Genomic DNA, 15,356 nt, shown 5'->3' with positions numbered 1-15,356 from the left:
TACAGCCTGAAAATGAGTTTATACTTTGCCAGAAACAAGACTTGTTCCGATTCAGACCTAGGAGAGACAATGTTAAAATACAAATATAGACAGTGCAGTGACAGTTAAACTCTAAATTGTCTAGAGTGGATTTCAACAGGTTAGATATATTATTTTGTTAAACTTCTTCTTTGCCTTGTGAAGACAGATTTTGCTGGGTCTTTCATAGTTTAATTTCTTCAAGCCAGTAGTGAAACTATGCAAAACGCTTGTTACAGGTTCTGGATTTTGTTCTTTTATTGTCGCTCCTGGAAATATGTTCTTCTTGAAATGAAACTGAAAAACAGAATTAAACCTGAAGGCCTTATGTATGCATATGAGCCTGTTGATTCTGAGAAATAAAGGTCATAATTGCTCATTCATGCACTGAGTTCAGCAACTTTCAGGCTCAGTTATTAGAAGCAGAACTGTTCATACAAGAGAAGATACTGTATAGCTCTGTTGAGCAAAAACTTAGTAGAAATACCTAATAAAAGCAATGGAAGTTAAAAGAACAGTTTAGGCTTGATCTAGCATTTGAAGACTTTTATGCAGCCAGTTAAAATTTAGAGAGACAGAAAGATAAACACAGACCAATGATCCTGATGAGATGTGTGTATCAAATGATCTTTGGAGTTTGCAGTATGTAAAAACAAAAGGGCATATGCAGGTGTTCACACAACAGATTGTTATATAGCTGGTGAAAGTTACTGACTTTTGGAAATATGGAACCCAAAGCTTATATCTGAAATAACATATGCACATATTTTAGATATATATATATATGGAATAACTGTCTGACACATGGTCACAAGTGGCGTTCCTCATAGACCTACTGGCGTTAATGTAATATAACAAGGGCAAGTGTAGAGTCTTACATCTGGGCAGGAACAACTCCAGGTTCCAGTATAAGTTGGGGCTGAGCCAATGGGAGGCCTTCCCGCCAGATGGCACCGGCCAATCAGTGGGCATCTCCTCGCTCCCCTCAGACAAAACGGCGGAAGGTTAAAAAAGCCAAATTTGTTCCCGCTTAAATATTAATTTAGTAAATTATCGATAAATAGATTTTGTGTGGCTTTTTCTCGCAGCCCTTTGGTCAGTGAAAGTAAAAAAAAATATCACGCACAGATGAGAAATTTCTTGAAGGGCGTGTGCCTCTTTCAATTATTCAAACATTTTAACGTTGTCACACTTGAATATTTTACCATGATTACATTTGCTACATGTTATAGAAGAGAGAGATCAGATACACAGCTTCTCTGCAGGTAGACCTGACGGGCAGTATGGATCAGGCTCTGCAAAGCTGGGAACTTGTCTGAACAAAGGTTCAGACCCATGTCTAGTGAGCCATTCTTCAGTGGCCATGGGAAGCTGCTACAGAGCTTTACAAAGTTCCAACTGAACTTCTGGGAAACCAGTAAGTCTCTGAGGTTGTCAGAAATCATTCTTTCAGTCTGTTTTTGAAGTATGTTTTTCTGAAAATAGTGTAAGGAGGGCACAGTGCTGAAAGCAGTTTGATTGGTTTCCCTGCGTCTTGGTGAGCCCACGTGGACCCCAGCCTGCTGTACCACAACGTGGCGTTCTGCTGCTGCTCTGGTTTAACGAGAGCCTCAGTCGTGACTCCTGCTCATTCTGCAGGGTCGGGCTGCTGACAATCGCTGTGCTGAAGTGTGGGTTTTGTTATGCATATAAGCAGACTTGCTCAATCAGTTCCAATTAGAAGACTAATACATTTTTCTTCGGCTTATGCAAGAATAAACTTTAACAAGCAAGCACTCGCTCTTTATGCCAGAAAAACAGTATTTCATTGGTTTTGCTTTCTTAGCTACATGTCAGGATTAAGTTGGCGGAATTGACACAACTTCTCTACTCCTCCAAACATGCTCTCTTTGCCTTCTTCCAAAGAAGTGCTCTTACAGTTCTAGTTGAAGACACAATTTGCACTTTTGCAGTATTGTGAATTAGACAATGCTCCATCTTCTCTTGTGAGTAGGTAAGCGACTAAAGATTACACAGATTATATTCCTTACACGTAGCAAGAGGAACAATGTGAAATGCTCGGGATGACCTTGTGTGGTCAGAACACGTGGCTTACGGTAGTACGTTGCACCAAACTCTGCTATAGATACTGTCAGCTGTCTCTGCTCTATGCCTCAGGTCAAAGTTTTGTAATAGACACACATTATAACTAATGCTTAAATTTCTGATTTTGGGTGCTCAGTGATGAAATTGGAAAGGGAGTCTAAGATGTTTGAGGCAGCACCACAACACAAGCAATTAACATCAAGACTGATGCATGTGACTGAATTGCAAGGAAGATATAAAAAGGGTATCATACACATTTGAGGTAACATGATGTGCAGGTGTAACAGTTTGTGACAGGAGTGGAAAAAGCTGATCTGTGAGTCTTCCAAAGCCTCTTGGAAGGCTTAAATTTAGAGGAAGGAGAGTAAAGAGAGAGCAAGTACTATGCTTATATTTGTGAGGAAACAGCTCCTAAAACATTCTCTTCAGCTTTTTGATGTTTGCAAGATTAGATTCTCATTTTCCTAGTTTCTCTTGCTTTTATTCCTTACACTGCCTTTTAATTTGACAAGTTTTACTTTAAGGCAAGACCAATCAATTAAGGTCTTAGTATTGAAATAATCCCTATTGACAATCTAAGATGTTAAGACAAAAGCCTGTTGAGATGGTATGGTCATACTGACATGGTGCAGAGGATCCTCTCATTAACATTTATTCTGAAAGCAGCTGAAAGACATATGTGCACACTACCATCTTTTCAAGCACATTTACTCTCCTACTCCCACATAGAAAGCAGGAAGGGAGATCTTATTTTAAAACCACTACAAAGATGTAACTATTGAATTCAGATTGCTGGACAGAGCATTTAAGAAGGAAAATCACTGTCTCTCGACAATAAGATAATGCCATGGGGGACGGATGATGATATAATTTTGTTCCCAAGTATTGTAAATATCAGCTGCTTCCCCTTCCAAGCCAGGCACCTTGGGGTATGAGAACTTATTATCATTTATTTTCTACTGTGCATTCAAGCCAAAACACTAGAGTATGCAAGCTATCACTGAAACACGCATCTTATTTTCTCAGTTTTTGGTACTGGTAGGTGGCATAATTTCTAGGGCAAAACTGAGAGGGTCTTTAGAAAAAAAAAAGGCAGAACACAATACACATACAATAAAGTTGTAGTAGGCAAGTCAGATTCTTACTTCTGGGAATGACAACTCAAAATGTTGAGTAGCCTTTTCGACACTGCAGTTCACTCCTGGTTGTCCTTACTGAAGACCATATTTAACATCAGGCCAGGGCCAGACTACTCCTTTTAAAGGTAAGGATGTTCTTGAAGGCTTAAAAATAAGATTAGGTCTCGCTATCACAAACAATAATTCAAAACACTGGAACTCTCTTCAATCCTCACAGAAGTCTAGTGTCAGAAATACTTTAAAATAGATATTTAACAGTTTTTCTCCTCGGAAGAGAAAGGATTTACCATGTTGTAAATTCTTTATGATGTTCTCAAAGCTAATTGAGAAAAGGGGCAAGATTTTGCTGCTGCAGCCCAGCCTAACCTTCTGGTTACAGCTTGTGAGCTTTCCTGTTCTTCAGAGCACTTTCTGTGAGAATATAGAAACACAGTCTCCTCTTTTGCTCGCAACTGGAGCCCTGCCCAATGGCTGCAGACAGGCCATGCCTTTTTGTTCTGTAACCTTCAAGTGAACCAGGGATGTGAATCTGACAAGCTGAAGCAGCATTCTCATCCTGTTTCAACTGGGTCAGTTTTTTTGAGAAAGGCAAAGTGAAAACAATTTTTCAAAATCTAATCACTGTGAAAGCAAAGGGTTATCTAGTATCTGTTTTGGTGGGGGGGGTTGTTTGTTTTTTTGTGTGTTTTTTTTTGTTTGTTTGTTTGGGGTTTTTTTCCCCCAAATTTGATGGTGTTTTCCCTTTAGCATGTGTTTTTAGCTGCTGACAAAGAGCTGGAAAAAGCTAGACGCAGGGCAATAGGAAGACAATTCTGATACTTGTAGCTCCACCCATGACCTCTATAGCAATCCATGAACCCAATTTCCTATTTGAGTTCCCTTTAAGCAAGCTGGTCCTGAGTGATAAGTCTGTGGTTGTTCTTTCCGCAAGTACTTGGAAGAGTACTTCCACTGGTTAATGAGCTAAAGTTTAGTTACTTTATCCACACCTGCCTTAGCAACTAGCAAAGTTATCCTCTATGTAAATTCTAAAATAGTGTTCAAAAATAAGAAACCAAAACCTAAGAGCATAGAAATTCTCTGAGCAAAAATCATCCTCATTAAAATCTACCTGTCAACTTTGTGTGCAAAGTATCCTTTATTAGAAGATTCTTGTAGGCAGTGCTTAATATATGATATGCACGGAAGACAGAAAGTAACCAACCATGCTGCTTTCTCTTTCTCTCTTTTTTTTAATTTCCTTTTTAACAGCCTACAGCACAAGATTCTTAGTGCCACAGAAGCATAGATTACTGAGGATAAAATATTTTATCAGTAGAGGAAACACAGCTTTCAGTTCCTGGATAACTGAATAATTCTCTGCTATTCTTTGAGTCTTGCTGTCCTTACAACTTCATCTCTTAATCTCTCGCATCCTGAAATACCAACATTGACTGAAACCCAAGATGACAGTACAACCAGCTCTTTTCTTTCCTATGGAACAGTAATAATGCTTGGATTTAACTTGACTGGAAAAAAATCAGAATGTTTTTAGTAAAAGATTGAAGAAATGGGAGTTTTAGGTTCCTTTATCAACTGTTTTCCTTATTAATGTGCAATACGATTTCTGCACGGTTCTGGGAGAGATGGCTCATTACAGAGGGCAGTGACTTCATGCTTATCCATAGCCTGGGTGACTAAGAGTGAATACTTGATGTTCACAGAGGAGGATATATCAAAATAGAACATGATTTTTGTGAAGACTTGAGTGAAACTTGCAGTTCAAGGCTATGATATTACGAAGAGAAGAGGATGAATAAAGACTTTTATTGGCTTCTCTGTCTTCCACACAAACAGCAAAGGAAATGTGTATGTGTGTACACAGATATGTGCATACACTGAAAATAACACACAGCTGCGCTATGAAAGGGACCTCTAAGGGAGGGTTTTAAGAGGATAAACCTCTCAAAAAGATTACAGTAAGGTAACTGAATCAATTGTCTGATTTGAGATCTAGAAAATGAACCTGAACTGAAGTGTATCATTGTTTTTTTCAATACCAAGCCAGCTGTGGTCTGAAACTTTCGAGAGTTGCCTGATTTATTATTCATGTAGTTATCGTTATTGCACAATAAGATAGTTTGACAAATTAAAGTCCAAAAATTGCTATAACTGCTGCTACAATACTGGTGCACTCTGCTGCATACAGTGATACTACATTATGGAATAAAACCACTTTGAATGCTCCAAGTAGATAATTCCTTTGTCCTACCACCAGAAAGAAGTACAAATACTTAATAACATACCAGCAGTTGGAAAAGTTTCACTGCCACCTGCTTATGTAAAATGAGCTGTATGACAGAAGGTGGTTCCTAGTATGTTATAAGAATTACAGAATTTGCTTCTACTGTTTTGGAAACCAGCAGCATCCTTCCACTAAGAAATGTGGAGCATAGCCTGCAAAGTATTTGTCCTGTTCTATCTGTAACATTGTTTAAGTTGGGGGAGGGAAAGAAAGAAAAGCTTAACTTTCTCCAATTGCTCATACACTCCTGCAAGACAAAAAATGCAAAGCTACAACCGTATGTTAGAATGAAGTCTTTAAGTATGTTTATATTGATTTCTAAATCACATTAGGCAACCGATTTAAAAACATTTTCTCCAATAAATTTGATCTGAATAACGAATGTTACATGATCACAGAATTACAGCAAGTGCAGAATGATAGATACATGCAGGAGGTCCTTCAGAGAAGTGTCCTGAGTCCCATGAGTTGTGGTTTGTTTACTTTTGGTTTCTTGGTTGTGAGGCCATGTACAGTGCTATTAGACAGTAGATAGTCCCGCCTATAGTTAGAGCCATAGTGGTCCGATAAAGCAGCTTATCTGGAACTCCTCTTTTCAGGTGTACTGGCAGTCCATCTGCTTTCTGTGGAAGAGTTTAAAAAGAGAAAAAAAAAAAGAAATGAACATCCACATCAAGGCCACAAGAACAAGCTACTTCAGGTAAATGAAGAGACTTCCATAAAGGAAATCTCCTGACAAATAGGCTATCTACAATCAAATGTATTACGTGTTTTCATTTAGCAAGACAAATGCAAAAGCAAGTTAATTTTGTTAGTCAAAGTTGCTAAGTGCAGGCAGAAATAACATATCTTGAAATATTTCTAAAGAGGTCCTGGATGGGAAAAGTGTCACTAACAAAAGAATGTGAAAAGATATGTATAAAAGGTTATTCACCGAGTCAGACTGACACATTCCAAATGCAAGTGGCATGTAAGAGAGAAAAGGGTACATTTATATAAAGTACATCCTTGATGTTTTGATTTTTTTTGTTTTTTTTTTTTAATTCTTCATTTATTCATTTTATGTCGTCCTCGTACACTTAGAAATTGCATAGCTAACAAAATGTATCTGAAAACTTTACTGTGCTCTTCTTATTCTGCATTATAAACAGCTTCAGTAATATTCAAATTACTATACACAAACCAGCAATGATCTGCTTTAAGACATAGGCTTGGATTCCCAGAAAGAAATTGCTTCCAACACTCAAATACTACAACAAACATCTTCTGAAGCCAGCAAAAAGACAATGCTACTGGACTTTCTATTTCTGTATCCATCTCCTATACAAGGCATATATACCTGGTAGTATAGTACAAGTATACAGGTTATACTGTACTTAACACTTTCTTAACTAGACTTTACAAAATGTGGTATTGTAGAATGACAAAAACAGTTAGCTACTTTAAAATAAAGATATGTCCCACTCTCATTTTAAGGTATGCTGAAAGTTGTTGTTACCTGAAAAAGTTTCTGTAGGTCTGGCACCTTGTTTTTACCCAAGAAAGAATCAGTTGCTGGTAAATCTGAAGCAAGCTTAGTTGTTGTCCCAAAAATCAGAGCTGGGGATTCAGTGGAAACTATTGGTTTGAGTCCCTGCATAAATAAAGATTAAAATATCAAGGTATATAACACTTGCAAATGCAGCAATTGTCACATTAGGCAGGCACACTGCCAGTCATTACAAGGATACATTATGAAGATTATTTATCTGGTATGAAGACCTGTGACAATGAGCTAAAGAGACATTGTTGGCTCACTCATTTCTCAGCTACTTCAGGTCAGTGCTTAGCAAGAAGAACAAAAGCCTTAATTTTTTTTCATTACATAGATTCATATCACAAGTTTTTTCTGTGCTGGTACTTGGTCCAAATTGCTGCTTGTTTTTTGCACACAGTCAGCCTATCCAGGGCTCTATCCAAGTAATAGGTTTAGAAGCAGGGGGTCAAGCAGAGTGAGGAAACTACACTGAACTCTTCCTCCTGAATGATTTATAGCTACTGCTTGCATAACTGGACATTAAATAATTTGGATGTATAGTCTGAAGAGGGGAAAAAAAAAGGGGGTTAGGACCACTTGTTTACTACAAAAGTAGCAAGTGGTGCTCAAGGACACTCCAGCAGCCCTGACATGGTAGATATTTTATGCAGGTGTGATTGCACCCTATAATTCACATGCTGCTGCAACTTTTCACCCCTCAATGAGCAGCATAATTTCATTTCCTTTCACTTCAGGTAGTTGTACTCTACATTTGCCATAATTAAAAAAGTACATAATCCAGTTCTATGGATAAGATTAAGCGTATAAAGTCACAGCCATCATGAAGTGATATCCTTGCTTTTATTTTTATAGTTAGATTTAACAGTTATGCCTGGGCACATGGCAGTGATGTTTTACATTATGGCTCCTGAAACAGCTGTATTTTTTTTCTAACTTGCCACGGAAATTAAAAGCACTGTAAAAGTAGGTTAATGCAAAATGTTTTCATCACAAACAGAAGTAGTAATTCTCTCTATGGGTCAAGGCTGCACTGAAATTCTAGCTTCTGTTCAAGGGACTAGTTGATGCATTTTGTATTTAAAAGAACTGCTTGAACAATATTTGGAGCTGGAAGCAGACTGGCACTCTTTCTCTTATGCTTGCCATAGACCAGACATGTTTTTTCCATATGTATATTCTCTGAATTCTCTGACACAACAGACACCTTTAGCAGAAAGGCTGGATTTCTCTGCATCCCAAAATAGCCTACGAAATGGTCACCAGGGCTCCATCCTGAAGACATGGGTCCAGCTTCCTACTTCTTTAGTGCCTGAATTAACTTAAAATCCCTTCATTACCTTCTTGGTTATGTTTTGAAAGACAGCAGCCAAAACTGGATTCTCTGACACATTCCATAACTAGTGCCTTCCTATGAACAGGCTTGCGCAGAAGAAAAGTACTAAATTATTTAAGACTAAGCAGTTCTGGTCACACCAGTAAGAAGGAAGCATCTAAGAAAGTAATATTAGCCAGGAGAAGTCCCTGGTTATATAATCAAAGCTAACTGCCAGCTACATCAAAATACTTGAAGAAAGCCATTTTGGACGTGTATTTTTGTCTGCAAGAACTTTCAGTACTTTATTAGATTAGTCTTAAAAGGTTGGTGGCTTGATAGGCAGAACTATAGAACAGATGTTTATACCAAATGTGCAGGTGACTTTTCCTCCAAAGCTTTTCTTACATTCTTGTTTGTCAGCATTGCAGTAACACGCATCTTTCACCTTCCTTCAAGTTTCCATATCTGAATCTCACTTTTGCATTCCTGAGGGCCAAGTTTTTCAGAAGCAGCCTTTGACCTCACTTCAACAGTTACTAGATCATGTCAATTCCTACTTTTTGTGTTCATGCCTACTTTATTTCATGAGCTACCTGTAGTGTATAAAAACTGAAAATACTGAGGACTAGAGTAAGCTGCAAACTACTTCAAATAGTTCCATGATAAACATACTTCTTTCGTCAGTCCTAAATTCACAGATAGGGAGCTTAAAAATGTGATTATCCACCCCCATCATTTCTTATTAGTGCTAAAACTCCTGCCTCTACAGGATACCATGTAGGTGCAAGACACACTCTATGAATTACTATGAGAATAGTGAAATCAGTTGTGTTAACAACTGTAAGTTATCACATACTTTTTCAGGCTTTAGAAATACATTCCTGTTCAGATAGTTATAAGTTCCTCTTCTGCTGAAGCAACAGGATATTCAAAGCTGTCTCAGGTCACTAATTTCATCATGAAATCAAATGAAACCATTTCAGAAAACTCATCAGTGTACTCTTGTAAATTACTTCCAAAGCAGCATGGCATCAGTTTAGAATATCAAATTGCAATTTAAATAAAAATCATTGATATGGTTCATTGGCATCAGGAAAGATTACAACAAAACACATCCTGCAGAACACAGACAGTTGAGTTTGCCTAACACTGACATTGCATTACTCAGCTAAACTATAAGAGTGTGGCTGTTCCAACTCAGTGCTTGTTGTGTTCATCAAGAGAAAGTGGCAAGTGCTTTATCTCACAGCCAGCTTCTTGCTAAGCTTAGTGTGTGTGAAGAGAAATCCTCAGTACTACACGTAAGAATTTCAATGCAGATCATTTTTAAGCAAGTCCTTAAGACGCTTTAAACGACCATGAATTGTCACTTGTATATGACATGACTAAAACTGCAGTTTTACTTAATAACATCAGTGCCCCACTACGCTCAAGATGGTACGCAGGAATGAATGGGTCTACACATTTGACCTATGCTTCATAGGAAAATGTTTCACATTGATAATTCCTCTTCTGATATTAAGGTGTTAATCTTTTATTTCTAATCACATTAACAGGAATTTGTTCCAATTCTTGAACAAAGTACAACAGATCTACTGGTACAGAAGAGTCAACATCAGCTGATTACATCAGCACACTTACAGCAATTATTTCCTCAAATGCTGAAGTCCTCCATGAAAGGTCAGGACATGTAGCTAATGCAAAACAACACAATTCTCTGCCTAACCCTTCTGTAAACGGTGTTTGTTTTCCTGTCAGAGGTCTGAAGGTCTTAGAACGCAATCTATCTGTTGGTTGGCCAACATACTCAAAGTTGAAACAAACTTATGCCTTGCTAGAATGAATTCCCAAACTAGATTTATGTTTTTTCTGACAGCACAAAACAGTTAAAGATTTGGAGCACAATTTAATGGAGATAGCACCACGCTTAAGTTTTTACATGTTAGGAGAATTGCTCAAACAGATCAGAGAATGAGAAAGTAGAGAAAACTGAAGGACCAAAATGAAAAGGGGAAACAGGAAAGTTAAGCTGAGAATTATTCTTGCAGAACATGCATCAAAGTAACTTTCATGAACTTGCTGAACCTAGACACTTCTAACCTAAATAGCAGATCCTTGATAGAAGAACATACCTCACTGTGTGAGGTTAAATATATTTGTTATTTCTAACACAAGAATGCTTTCAGGTAGGATTACTAGAGTCTTTGTTTGTATTGGGATGACACATATAAGTAAAAGTGATTTTGTATATATTTTAAGTATCATCTACAGCATAAAGGGTTAATCATTATAGTTTCTCAATGAACTCCAAAAAATTCACAACAGCTAAAATCAAAAGATCTGTGGAGGTTTTAAATAGCTACAAGCGCAATAGGTTGTATCAAGTGAAGATAGGGTAATATGACTTGAATTCCTCCTAGGATCATGGTCAGCCTTTGAAGAACTAGGGAAAAGTTCATATAGTCATCCTCACCTGACAGCATTTTAAATTGCTCCCACTATTCGTACTTTAAATGTAAGCCAACTCTTTGAATTAATGGTTTTTATTGCATTTGTAATGGTTATGGCAGTCATTATCCTCCTAAACACAAGCAGTAGTTTTTAACCTGACTCCCCACCTGTACAAGCCGAGAAGATTCCCATTTATTCAAACAGGCTGAATTGTTCATACTACTTTACATAACTTTGTTAAATGAAAAATTAAGTCTAAGAATGCTAAGACTGAGGTGAAAAGAACAACACAGGTTTCAAATTAAGCAAAATTTTTTGTTAGTATAAGTTGTTAGTTATGTTACTGTCAGCAAAATAATTTCTGAAATACATTTTGACTGATATTTTGCAAGCTCATAATAAGCTTAAATCTGCATCCGAACAACACTCCATTGGGAAGCATCAAAATGCAACAGTACAGAATAGAGTAAATTATGACACTGCATATTTTATCAAGCAAAATTTGAACACGAGGATTTCATCATTTTGCCAGAAACATCAAGATAAATAGAAGCATAAAAAGCAAACCATTTCACATGCTGAGCTATGTTTTCATTAAATATATAAATGAAATCAATAGGAAAAAAAAATTGCTTTGAACTTAACACTTACTTACGTGATTCCTTTCATATTTTAATCTCTAGTTATTTTTTCTTTTATATTTTAATCTCTACTGCAAACAGTTCTACCAGTGTCACCTGGGAGTAAGTTGAACTACAAAAAAAAAAAACAAAAAAACACCTACTAAACCTATCAAGAGCTGGCCTAAGAATATTGTAAAAGGGGACTGAATGTACCTTTTAAAAATGCAGCTATTCTATTGCACAGCATGTTTGCATGCCTAAGTTGAGGACTAAGCTGTGTGAATGGTGAGCCAGATATGAAAGATAGTGTTTCCTTCATCAATATGAAAAAAAATTATAAACCAAGACAATATTCATAAGATCGCTGTGAAATGCTCCTGCTTGAATACAATCTTATCTTCTCAATTGCGTTCTCTTAAAAGTTAGGTTTTAACATTTCAGTGATGACACTGAAATGAAATACAATGCCCAATGATGACCTAAAGAGAAATCACTACAATGTTCTAGAAGAAAAGTATTTGTTCCTTGGACATTCTCTTTCCTGCCTTGCAGAGGACAGAGGTGAGATCTATCTATTTATTTTTTTACCTATCTGCAATGATACCTATATGTGAAGCCAGTTTTGCATAGAACCTTTACAAACTGATTTTGATATATGACACTACAGCATTTTAATCTACATGATGTCTAGAATTCAGAATGCATTATGTCTATCTGTATTTAATGCAATGATATTCATACACACCTAATATTCATTAACAGAACAGAGAATTCTGTAATCCCCTCTTATCTTGCTTTTGCCTTTTTAACCCCTAAAACATAAAGATGTACTTAAAACGGGGTGATTGTTATAATGTAATGGACTCTGCTGAACAGAAAGGTAGCAGTATTCCACAACCTGGGCTCCAGCAGCCCAGAGTGTTGTCTTTAGGACAGCTTTATTCCAGGCGGTTATCAGAGCTTTCTGTATTCCTGTGGGGAGGCTTTTCTCTTAGGATCCTAAAAAGGATGCATCATTTGCATAAAAATAGTCACAATGACCTAGAGACTAACACATAATGTTCTACACTATACTTTTCCAGAAAGGAGGTACTTCAGTGCTTGGGCTTGAAGTCTTCCCTGCCCCATTTCCCCAGTGGTAACCCCAGCCTTTGTTTTCCTCTACACAAATGAAGTGTCAATTAATTTTTATTCTTTTAATATAACTTTGTGTAGAAGAGGTAAGAAGTGCCCCAAACACTGCAAGAGTGGCAAGAGTGTCTTCTAGCACAGGTGCCTGTTGGACATAATCTTAATGAACTGACATACTTTTAGACTAGAACATATTATTTATTGCACTGCCTTCCCTGTGCCCCGCACTCCAGCTCCCCAGTAGTCATTCAGGAAGCCTTCCAAAGAGTGATGGGGAATGAGGATAAAAAGCTTGGGATAGAAATTGCCATATCAGAAAGTCATTGGTACCTCAGTGTTTACTCAAGATCGTAGGTTAGGTGAGGATGGAAGAACCCTCAAGCTCTCTTCAGTCAAAACTGACGTGAAACCAGGTTGCTATGGGTTTTGTCTGGTCTGGCCTTGAAAGTCTCCAAGGATGGAGACTGTGCAGCCTCCCTGGACACCCACTCCGCTGCCTGACTGTTCTCACCACAAAAATGTCCTTCCTTTGATCCAGGCTGAAATTCTCTTGATGCAGCTTATGCCTGCTGTCTTTTGCCCTCCCACCATTCACTGTTGTGCAGAGCCTGCCTCCATCATCTTGATAACCTCCCTGTAGGTGCTGGTTGGTCTTAGGTCCCCCCTACACCTTCTCTTCTCGAGGCAAAACAAGCCCCATTTCCTCATCCCCTCCTCACAGAGCAAGTGCTTTGTCCTCCCGATCATCCTGGGGACCTGTGCTGAACTTGCCCCAGTTGATCAAGAAAATTCTCATACTGGGGGGCCCACAACTGGATGCGGTACCTGGATGTGATATGTGTTATAATGCACAACTTTTATTTCATTTCTGTGTGTAAATGTTTCTACTTTTTTTTTCCTTAAAAGCCTCATGTCATATGAGGTAGGTTTGCTCTCCGGAGGCAGTTCTTCAGAAGGCTGACTTTTTTTTTAAAAAAAACCACTCTTCCAATCCTTAACCTCCATGTTGTGATTTTTGTTGTTGTTTTGTTTGGCTTTTAATTACTAAACTGTCAAAACTTAAGTTTTTCAAAGTCTACTCAAACTTCAACACTCATGCTGCCTTCATCCTGTGACAGAATCACTTTTAAAATCTTCCTAGTATTACATAGGAATCTGCACTGATGTACATAGAAGAAAACAAGTTCTGTGATTTTTTTTTTTTTTTCCACTGCTATGCAAGTCTCCAAGGCCTTGAAATACCCAATGTAATCGGGATCCATTCTCCCGTCCCAAAGAATGAACCATGTATTTTAACTATAAAGTATGGAAGTATAAGCCTGTTTAATGAAGCCTTTAACCTCTACACAACTAGTAAATAAGCCAGCATCATACAGAGGAAACGCTGTTTTTCATTTTGCTTTAAACAATCATAGAATGTCTTGCATTGGAAGGGACCCACAAGGATCACTGACTCCAATTCCTGTCCCTGCACATGACAACCCCACAGTTCACACCATGTATGAGGGTGTTGTCCAGTCTCTTCTTGAACACTGTCAGGCTTGGGGCTGTGACACCTCCCTGGGGAGCCTGTTCCAGTGTCCACCACCCTCTGGGTGAAGAACCTTTCCCTCACGTCCAACCTAAACCTCCCCTGGCACATCTTCCTGCCATTCCCTTGGGTTCTGTTATTGGTCACTAAAGAGAAGAGATCAGCACCTACCCCTCCTCCCCTCGTGAGGAAACGGTAGGAAATGCTAGGCCACAATAAGGTCTCCCGTTAGTCTCCTCCAAAGAGACTTGTACAGATGTGTGTCTTCTCTAATAAGGTTTTTAATGCTTTCGGTAATGAGTTCTTTGGCATGCATGAGACAGGAAGACTTGCTGCAGTGCTGCCATTTTAAAACACCAGCCCCCATTCTAACTCAGGAACGGTCCTTCATGACGAAAGCGCGTTAACTCCTGCTGGAGCACTCACCGCGCCCCAAAACTGAACCAAGAGCCGCCCCGCAGCGCGAAGCGCCTCACCCAAGGTCACACGGCGGGCCCGGCTCGCCGAGCGCAGCGTGGGTGCGTGCGGGGCAGCGGCAAGGTCCATCCCCCGCGAAATCGCCGCCGCCGGGGCCGCGACCAGAGCAGCAGCCAAGCGCCCTCCGCCCGGGAACGCGCACCCGCCCGCCGACTCCAGCTCCCCGCGGCCCCGCCGCCTCCCCTGCCTGAGGCTCCCCCAGCGGGAGGGGGCGGCGGGCCCGGCTCGGTTCGGTTCAGCGGCCCCTGGGGAAGAGGACGGCGAAGGTCACGGCCGCGAGGGCGCCCAGCGAGGCGGCGCCGTTACCTGCGGGTTGTAGGCGGCGGAGGCTGCGGCCCCAACCAGCCGCTGCGTGACGCCGTTGAACTTGTAGTACATGGCGGGGCCCGGCGCGCCCGCTCCCCACGGCCCACCGGGTGCGACGCGCCTCGCGGAAGGACCCCCGGCCCGATTTTTTTCTTTTTTTTTTTTTCCCGACGGCTGAACGTGCAAGGACCCAGCGGCTCGCGGAGCACCCCACGAGCGCCTGCGGGCGGGGAACGAGAAAGCCCTGAAAGGAGCGGCGTAAAAAAGAAGAAAAATCAGGCGAAACACACGAGTCGTTACTAAAGCAGCGGGACTGCGTCTTCCCTTCCAACGCCTGCCGCTCTCTAAGTGAGGCCGGCGGCAATTTTCACTCAGGCAGCAGGCTGACCCCTAAGAGGCTGAGCTATAGTGCGCGTGCGCACCGCTGCCCCCCGAAGGACAGCCGCGGAGGGATGCAGA

At 39.8% G+C, this 15,356-nt stretch overlaps 1 protein-coding gene across 2 annotated transcripts; it reads right to left on the bottom strand.

Annotated features, from left to right (window-relative positions):
* Positions 1–4,454: 4,454 nt before the first annotated feature.
* Positions 4,455–15,332, bottom strand: LOC102083508 (cytochrome c oxidase subunit 7A-related protein, mitochondrial). Of its 2 annotated transcripts, XM_065058327.1 has the most exons (3): positions 14,898–15,332; positions 7,025–7,159; positions 4,455–6,149 (listed from the first exon to the last, which is right to left on the bottom strand). In XM_065058327.1, the coding sequence occupies exons 1-3, from the start codon at positions 14,967–14,969 to the stop codon at positions 6,006–6,008; spliced, it is 351 nt and encodes a 116-aa protein (XP_064914399.1). In that variant the 5' UTR covers positions 14,970–15,332; the 3' UTR covers positions 4,455–6,005. The 2 variants fall into 2 exon arrangements, with proteins under 2 accessions (XP_064914399.1, XP_064914400.1); XM_065058328.1 differs by lacking the exon at positions 7,025–7,159 and having other exon boundaries at positions 14,898–15,284.
* Positions 15,333–15,356: the final 24 nt, after the last annotated feature.

The sequence above is a fragment of the Columba livia genome, chromosome 3 (genome assembly GCF_036013475.1).
Source record: "Columba livia isolate bColLiv1 breed racing homer chromosome 3, bColLiv1.pat.W.v2, whole genome shotgun sequence".
Lineage (NCBI taxonomy): Eukaryota > Metazoa > Chordata > Aves > Columbiformes > Columbidae > Columba > Columba livia.
This window is presented reverse-complemented; position numbering and strand designations above follow the sequence as displayed.

Bases quoted from the DNA above. Each gene is read 5' to 3' on its own strand.
- LOC102083508 (XM_065058327.1), bottom strand. From the start codon at position 14,969: ATGTACTACAAGTTCAACGGCGTCACGCAGCGGCTGGTTGGGGCCGCA. The intron at 7,160-14,897 runs GTAACGGCGCCG...TTATTTATGCAG, and splicing joins CCGCCGCCTACAACCCGCAG to GGACTCAAACCAATAGTTTC. The intron at 6,150-7,024 runs GTAACAACAACT...ACTCTTCCACAG, and splicing joins ACCTACAGAAACTTTTTCAG to AAAGCAGATGGACTGCCAGT.